The sequence below is a fragment of the Henckelia pumila genome, chromosome 1 (assembly GCF_033568475.1).
Source record: "Henckelia pumila isolate YLH828 chromosome 1, ASM3356847v2, whole genome shotgun sequence".
NCBI classification, from domain to species: domain Eukaryota; kingdom Viridiplantae; phylum Streptophyta; class Magnoliopsida; order Lamiales; family Gesneriaceae; genus Henckelia; species Henckelia pumila.
This window is the reverse complement of record NC_133120.1, coordinates 92,266,255-92,274,455: the sequence shown is the minus strand read 5'-3', so window position 1 is coordinate 92,274,455 and position 8,201 is coordinate 92,266,255. Positions and strand designations below refer to the sequence as shown.

The 8,201-nt window shown below is 33.7% G+C and overlaps 2 protein-coding genes across 3 annotated transcripts; one reads left to right on the top strand and one right to left on the bottom strand.

Moving 5' to 3' along the window:
* Nucleotides 1-206: 206 nt before the first annotated feature.
* Nucleotides 207-1,899, top strand: LOC140893358 (auxin-responsive protein IAA17-like). 2 transcript variants are annotated; one of them, XM_073302417.1, is made up of 5 exons: nucleotides 207-450; nucleotides 677-855; nucleotides 993-1,104; nucleotides 1,197-1,258; nucleotides 1,645-1,899. In XM_073302417.1, the coding sequence occupies exons 1-5, from the start codon at nucleotides 239-241 to the stop codon at nucleotides 1,680-1,682; spliced, it is 603 nt and encodes a 200-aa protein (XP_073158518.1). In that variant the 5' UTR covers nucleotides 207-238; the 3' UTR covers nucleotides 1,683-1,899. The 2 variants fall into 2 exon arrangements, with proteins under 2 accessions (XP_073158518.1, XP_073158527.1); XM_073302426.1 differs by lacking the exon at nucleotides 1,197-1,258.
* A 595-nt stretch (nucleotides 1,900-2,494) lies between these two features.
* LOC140885813 (D-glycerate 3-kinase, chloroplastic-like) lies at nucleotides 2,495-5,570 on the bottom strand. Its single transcript, XM_073292553.1, has 12 exons — nucleotides 5,415-5,570; nucleotides 4,655-4,986; nucleotides 4,480-4,559; nucleotides 4,341-4,392; nucleotides 4,220-4,261; nucleotides 4,055-4,133; nucleotides 3,923-3,954; nucleotides 3,773-3,841; nucleotides 3,427-3,501; nucleotides 3,207-3,323; nucleotides 3,068-3,118; nucleotides 2,495-2,855 (listed from the first exon to the last, which is right to left on the bottom strand). Exons 1-12 carry the CDS (start codon nucleotides 5,455-5,457, stop codon nucleotides 2,712-2,714), a joined length of 1,116 nt encoding a protein of 371 aa, XP_073148654.1. The 5' UTR covers nucleotides 5,458-5,570; the 3' UTR covers nucleotides 2,495-2,711.
* Between the last annotated feature and the right edge of the window lie 2,631 nt (nucleotides 5,571-8,201).

Genomic DNA, 8,201 nt, shown 5'->3' with positions numbered 1-8,201 from the left:
GAAAATGATTTATCTCCCCCCTTGTGGCGTAGGTACACCGAGAGCACGAAATGAAACAGCCTCGAAATCACACGCGCTTTCTGATCAGACAAATGGACACGTGTCTGAAAATAAATGGTCCACTCAAACGACGCCGTTTACTTTTCCTTTCCGCACATATAAAAGGTCACTAGACCATCTCTCCTCCGAATCAATTTCGAGAAAGCCCATCAATTTTTGCAGCAGACAAAAGGGGAAAATGTCGCCGGAAAGAGCAGCAGACTCGCCGGGAACCGAATATTCCGGCGGATTGAAGACGGAGCTCACCCTTGGATTGCCCGGAGCTAGACCGGCGCAGGAGCCGAAGCCCGGAGAAAAGCGCGGCTTCTCGGAGACGGTGGATTTGAACATCGGTTCCAATTTCGAAGATGAGGAGGCTGTTGTTGTCTCACCAAAACTTCCTCCAGCTAAGTAAGTACCAAAAATGCTTAGAATTTCAGATACTATGAAATTTATGGATGTTCAATAGATAAATTGATATATGAATATTGTTGTTTATTTGCAAAAAAAGATCAAGCTTTGATACTTTATTACACAACACAACGTACGTTCTCGAATTGAAGAATGTAGAATGATTATACATCAAATGAAATACCAACTGATTGTCTTAATCTTAATTTCTTTGTTGTAATTTTAGATCTCAAGTTGTGGGATGGCCACCAGTGAGATCACATAGAAAGAGCATGATGAAAAATTGCAAGTATGTGAAGGTGGCAGTGGATGGGGCACCATATTTAAGAAAAGTTGATCTTGAAGTTTATGGTAGCTATCAGGAGCTATTGGCTGTATTGGAAGACATGTTTACATGTCTAACAAGTAAGAGTGACTAATATGAATCATGTTTATGGGAAGAAATGAATAGCCAGTTGTTTCTCTGCAGGCAAATGCTTTTGATTATGTTGGTCTAATATGAGTTTTGGCACTTAGTTTTGGATTCCTATTTTCTTGATTAGGCACTGTTTTGAATGAGAGGAGAATCATCGATACCGAAAATGGGATAGAATATGTGCCTACTTATGAGGATAGAGATGGAGATTGGATGTTGGTTGGAGATGTACCTTGGAAGTAAGTTCCCAATTTGTGTTCTTTTTTGAGTTTTTTGGCAATTGAGATAAGATTATTTCTCTGTTGATCTAACTATTACCACTTTTGGGTAGAATGTTTGTTGAATCATGTAAGAAGCTGAGGTTAGTGAAAAGCTCAGAGGCCGCTGGATTAGGTATATATATAATAAAACATCTCGCCTCTTGTGCATAGTTATTATTCTCCAGTTTTAAAAGTCATGTTTGTTGGGAATAATTTGTCACGTTTCTCGCTTCTTTATGTGACCAAACTATTTGCCAAGAGCCCTCTCTCATTGAGGAAACAAAAAAGATGCGTCAAGGAAAGTGGCTAGTTTAAAGCCCCACATCCACAATTGTTTCACAATCGATGAAATGAAGTTAGATTTGGACATTTGGTGTACCAAACTTTAAATTAGTGGAGTTGTTTAAATGGTCTTTCATTAATTGAAAAGAGAAATTCAGCTTGTTTGTAAATGTGCACTAGTTCACAATATTTATCTGAATTTTCGAATCTAATCATATATTATTATTTTGGTTATAGACCCCAAGACTTCTTCAGAGGTCTCCAGCACAAGTTGAGACGATCAAGTTCACCTTCCCTGGCCATTCTTTGCATGTACAGAAAGGCCTTCTTCTGCTGATTTGAGGAGTTATACCTGTAATAGGCTCAGGGTACTGATATATAAATATATATGCAAGAAATATTTAATGTCATTTAGTCTATATTTTTGCTCTTTTATCATTTTGAACATTTAGTATATACCCCTACACATGAGAAAGGATCATTTTTGCTGCGCGTGCTTTTTTTTTCACTTTTAGTATTACAATTGATGTTCAATTTAAAAGTTGCCAGCGAAACAGTCTAAGTTAGGTTTGGGAACGAATCGAGCAAGTGCTAATGAAAATTTAATATTCGAATTGAGTATACAGTGGAAACTTGAAAATTTTACATTTGCCTCAATTCGAGTTCGAATGCAAACTTGAAAATTTTACATTTTTTAGTTCGATTCGCTTCAAAATGAAGTTTAAGTCCAAGTTCAACTAAAAATGTTAGGAAATATTCACGAGTTGTTTGAATTATTACTTAAACATTAACATCTAAGGTCTGACAAAGAAAGGTCGGAAGCTCGAGTCGTTCGAATGGCTCAAAATATACACATCTAATATATAATAATAATATTATAATAATAAAATATCAAAACTCGCGGACTATAAATAATTTTCCTAGTCTAACTCTAAAAAAAGTTTGCACATGTTTGACTTCGGCTTGAGTTTAATAACTTTGCATACGAATCAAATATTTATAAAGTAAAGCTCACGAACGGACTCCATTCGTTTACGTCTCTAACTATAAATAATACCAGCTGACAGGTTCAATGATGGTTACAGTCTAAAAGAAATATTGCATCATCATGCAAGGATTTTGCTTTCTTTCATTTCCACTTCACTATCATCAGCATAAGAAATCCGGATAACATATCTTGATTTCATTGAATCATCAGATGTTTTACAAGATTGAAAATTAGGCTACAATAATTATTACATTCAACTGATATATACATAAGAATTTAAGAAATGGGCCTTCTAAAAGCCTGATTAGTGATGATGTCAACGAGTAAGGATAGGATTCCTGCCCATGTCGACTCCGACGATCAGTAAATGCTCCGGATTGGCCCCGTTCGGTCCATCGGAGTAAAGAGTAGGGTGGTATGCTTTGTATGCAGGCAAGTATCTCGAAACAAAATCCCGAACCTGCAATTACGACATGAAGAAGAAAAATTATTTCTTTCCTACCAAAATTTGATTTACAGGTTTCATCTGGAAAAATGATTTCATTTTTGGTTTGTTGTTCTGTTTATTCTGTAGAGGAAAGGACAATAATATCACTAAGGAACAAATAAGCCTGCATCCTTGATAGGATCTAAACTATTGTGTGTTTATGTTGCTGAGTATCTTTGCCGTACCTCGTCATCAGACATCCCTGGTTTTCCATCATCCCTCATGGCTACCTCAGCCTGCATATGCCACCATGATATTGTGTTCGTTTAAGTATTGCGAATAAGAAAATTAAGATTTCTTGAACCTTAAAAATGCTCGACTAACCTGCAACCGCCAACGATATACACAACCAGGGTCCTGAATCTTGATTACTATCCAGGAGTCTATGAACTTGTCCCATGAATCATGATAATCTTTCAAGTTGTTATTAACTGTCTCCAGCTGAAATTTTGAGTTCAGGAGCAAATTCAAGTAATTGGGTTGAGGATAACTGTCTTAAATTTGCAAAGAGATTCTATGTTAATGTCAACTTAAGATCTCAAACCTGTGGATCGACTGCTTTCACGACTTCGGCAGGAAGGGGCTTAAAACCAAGCATCCAACCCTCAAACAAAACCACCTGTGGGCCAAGAAAGGTAAATGGATTGATTCTCACCATGCCTAAAAAGCGGTTTCACTTTGAGCCTTGTGGCAAACAAGCCATTTTATAAAATTATCAACTTCACATATCTGACTTGTAATTTTTTCAAATTCAATACAGTTTGGGTAGCATGTTATTTTTGTGTGGTAATCTATGTCAATGTATGATATCATGGATATCGAATGGTTTTTCAAGCAATGTAAATTTAATCCTTTACAAACTGCCCATCTGACTTATCTTGATCACATACCGTTAAAGGCCCCTCCACCTCTGGCCATGTGGAAGGATCAGCTCTGTCGCCTCGACCGTTATACGCAGACTGCAAGAAACATATGAAATTTTTATACTTTTGCCAGTCCATACATCAAAATAAAAAATTCTTATCGTGAGTTTTGTTTACCTTGTTATACCGAGGAAGCTTCATTTTATTTCCTACAAATTGACAACATTATATTGATTTATGTTGCACTATTAAAGTATAAGATCAACACAACAAATATACAAAAAAAAAAAAAGGCATGCAACAACTAACCTTCTTTAGTTAAACTGCGAATCGCTTTCAGTGTCTCAACGGATAATGACAGGTCATGGCTTCCGGCGTTACCACGTAACTATGGTAAAATAAGCAAAATTAAAACCTTCATCCAACATTTGCTATGGAAAAATTGTGATCTTCAGAAAGGATGGTTTAAACTACCTCAAGAAGTGCATTTCCGGCATTGCTTTCCCTTACTTTGGCCTGCAAAGATATTAGTGGAGTCGTTCAAAACGAAAAAATCGTTTGATGCAACACAAGGATTTAAGCAATGAAACCATACCTGATCATCTGCAGTCAGGTAAAAGTCATCTATGGATATAGTTGCAGAGTTCCTGATATTCAAAGTGTAAACTTTTTAGTATCGATTTATTTTGCGGGTTTCTATAAGTTATTTGTTCAATAAATATAAGCATCCTTACCCTCCAGTAGTTCGGAAAAGATAATCCAGGGCTTCGACTAGCGTCGTTTTCCCACACCCTTGTGGTGCATTGAAACCAATCTGCGTCCAGATTTCAGAGTGATGATAAATACGTAACACCAACCGCAGTTTATCTAGAAACATATATATAAGATATAATAAAAAATTAAATGTACCACTAAAGGGGGGATTTCATCATCTTCTTTGAACATGGAACGATGACGAGAAACTTCTTGCTCACACCACCAGAAGACTGGCACATAGTAATGATAGATCCGAATTTTCTGCGACTCGGTAAGAAACAGTTCATTTATCTTAAAAAATCTACAGAGCTTGGATCCATACAATGTCCACTTGTCTATGGATTCAGCCACCTTCTCTGGTGTTAGGCCTATTTCTTTCAAAATGGGACCCGAGCAAATAAATTCAAAGAGTTCCTTCACAGAGGAAACTTCAGCTTGTGCCGAAGGAAAGACATCCCCCAAAGGTTGTTGCAATCTTAAACTACCTGAACATTATAAATAGAAAATGAAATATAGAACAAGGCAATAGCTAGACTCCAAAAGGTTCCAAGAAAATGAAATGAAACAGTATAAATACAAAAAAATTAATGGGCAAGAAGATTGATACAAGCCATTAACATACTGAAATTATTTTCGTAATTATTTCAAGAGACTCCATGATTCTTGTGGGATTTTCATCTTTATCAGATTATTCATCATTCTAAAATGGAAACCGATACTTATATATCTTCATAACGTAGAACCCAAAAAAAAAAAAAAAGTCCATCTTCAGCTATATTATTCTATCAAGAAGAAACAATACATTAAATTAAATTAAATTAAAAAACATGGCATTCAGTAATTCCCATGATCTTGCTTATCCATCAAATTAAATCGAAAAGGCGAGAAAAACTTAAAAAAAAGAAAAGATTACCCGATGATATTTGGGAAAAGGACATCATCGTCCGGGACGTCATCAAATCTGGGCTGTTTAGCGAAAGGAAGAATGCGATATGTTGTAGAGATTGGTGAATCCAAAGCCATTTATTATTATATATATATAATATGGGGAGAGTGATGACGTCAGCGGCCGAATTTTGGTAGGCGGGGAAAATGCGTTGAACGAGAGCACCTCCATTTCCATTTCTTTGCTCTGGCGCGAGAATTCGTGCCTGTGTGACACGATCGCCTGAGGTGGCAGATCCATCTCGTTGCTTTTATTTACTAATTTGCCCTTTGACTTTTTCCTCCTAGGATTCAACCAAACGGTCGCCAGGAAGGAGCAGTTTCTTTTCTTTTCTTTTTTTAATATATCAATAAAAATTTATCTTTTTTTTTTTTAACATAAAATTTATCAATTTTCGAAATTGAATTGTAGGGGAGAAAAAAATATGGAAACAGAAACGTGCAGCATGGAGTTGGGCGATTGAAAAACATTTTTCAGATTAAAAAAAAATGTTTCATCAATATATTAATTTTTTTAAAAAAAAAATTATAAGAAGATCTCATTGGTCAAATTTAGGAACAAATCTCCGACTCATAAATAAATATTAATTTTATGCTTAAAATATCTTTATATATATATATATAAACTTGTGAGATGATCTCATAATATACCTAATCTTAAAAGTTAGTCATTTCGAATTGAAAAGATAAACATTAATTAATGTTATATTCTAATTAATTGAGAAAATCTTGGTAGTTAAAATCAGATAAACAGTACAGAGTGGACATTTTATGTCACGATTTATTGATTTATATTCGTGAGATGAATTGATCCAATTAAGTAAAAAATAATATTTTTGACATAAAAAATAATATTTTTTTCAAAATATATTATGCAATTTTTATGCATAATATAAATAACTTAAAATGATATTTTTTTATGCGAAAAATAATATTTTGGACAAAAAAAATTAGAGATGAGATATCCGTATACTAAAGTTAATCCTTGAGACGGTAATTTTTTGTTAATATTATTTTTGGGCCAATAAATTTATTAGGCTCATTAATTAATCATTTAATTCATTTAACATTTTAATGATAGACCTTAGTGAATTAAAGCTCAAGAAAGCTGCGGGAACTCGAAAAAAAAAAAAAAGTCAACCACCTCGGTATTTGAGGGACTCAGGAAAGCAAATGGAATGAGAAATAAGAATACAGGTCAAATAAGTCAGATATGGGCACTTTTTCTTCAAATTTTGACACGATTCGTGTTTGTCACGAGCGCACATAAAATTCCAAGCCAAACATATATATTGTCTGAGGATTTTTTTTTTGTTTTTTGTCTTGTGGAAAAAATGTGACAACGAGATCGATCCAAATAATCTTTGAGATAGAGTCCTACTTGGGGGATATTTAAAATTTAAATGTCTAGAATAGTTTGATATCTTTATATATACTATATCCGAAGCAGTTAATAAATCAAAATCTTTTAAGATGGAATTAAAGTACCTTATATTTATATTTTCTAATTCATTAAGTCTTTTGGTCGTTCAGGGCTCACCTTTTTATCGCAAGGTCAAGTTTATGATCCAAATCTTTTTTGATATAATGGAGTGGATAAATATATAATTCATTTTCCTTATATATATATATATGATAATTTTTGTAATAATAATAAAAAAACAAACTGGATGTGATTGCACCATGCATTTGTGTATATTGACGTTTATGGTTGTCTGAAGTGGAGAATTCCAAAATACTCAAGTAAATCTTTTTTTCTAATATTTATTACAAATGATCATATACTAATTTATATTTTCAAAAAATGGTCCGTGCATGCATTGTTAATTACGTAGAGAGGTCCAGAGTTTATCGGAAAGAACTAAGAAGATCTAGATATAGCTAGCTGTCTTCGGGTTTGACCTGATTTCATCCGTGTTCATGCATGTATTGTATTGGTCTAAACCTCACCTGAAAAGAAATAAATACGGGTTTGAATTCATAATATATATAACAAAACAAAAAAAATTGCCATAATAATAATTTTAAAAAATTGAATAAAATTGTTATAGTCTATTATTTTTGAAAGTTTTTACCTCCACTCAGCTTTTTTTTTTTTTTTTTTTGAGAAAGAGAATTGTTTCAAACTTAATACTTTGTTCAAGACATTTGTGTGGGATGAGTTATACGTCGATATCCACGCTGAATTTCAATATCAATAAAATGTTTCATATTGTGGTGGGTGAAATTATTTTGAATCAATCCTTAAACTATTTAAAGTAAGGGATTGATTCTATCGACGTGGGTGCTATTTTGGTGCATTGCTTTGGAGGTTGCTGTCTAATTGATGTCAACTCCACTAGGCCCACCATACGAAATACTAATTCGATACGATTTTTTTTTTTTCCTCTTACCCTATAATTTTGATCCAAAATATATATTAATATGTATTATTAATCTAAAATTTATTATCATAATCCTAATAAAATGCGTGGACCAACATCAAGTATTGACATTATTAATAAATCCAGGTAACCGTGTTCAAATTTTATGCGTGTGGGAATTTGCTGTCTCATCCCCCAACACGTATTCGCACTTGAATTTCCATTACATGTTTTGATTTCAAGGAGTACAAATATTTATATATATATTTTCAAAATAATATAATAAAAATCTTAAAGAGTGCGTGGGAAATGAAAGATACATAAAATTTAGGATGAATTTAAGGATAAAAAAAAATTAAAGGGTTGGGTGATTTGCACATGAAAGTCATGTA

Excerpts from the sequence above, each read along its gene's own strand:
- LOC140893358 (XM_073302426.1), top strand. The coding sequence starts at position 239 with ATGTCGCCGGAAAGAGCAGCAGACTCGCCGGGAACCGAATATTCCGGC. Across the intron at positions 856-992 it reads CATGTTTACATGTCTAACAA|GCACTGTTTTGAATGAGAGG; the intron begins GTAAGAGTGACT and ends TTTCTTGATTAG. Across the intron at positions 1,105-1,644 it reads GTTGGAGATGTACCTTGGAA|ACCCCAAGACTTCTTCAGAG; the intron begins GTAAGTTCCCAA and ends TTTTGGTTATAG.
- LOC140885813 (XM_073292553.1), bottom strand. The coding sequence starts at position 5,457 with ATGACGTCCCGGACGATGATGTCCTTTTCCCAAATATCATCGG. Across the intron at positions 3,955-4,054 it reads TCGCAGTTTAACTAAAGAAG|GAAATAAAATGAAGCTTCCT; the intron begins GTTAGTTGTTGC and ends GTCAATTTGTAG. Across the intron at positions 2,856-3,067 it reads CAGGGATGTCTGATGACGAG|GTTCGGGATTTTGTTTCGAG; the intron begins GTACGGCAAAGA and ends TCGTAATTGCAG.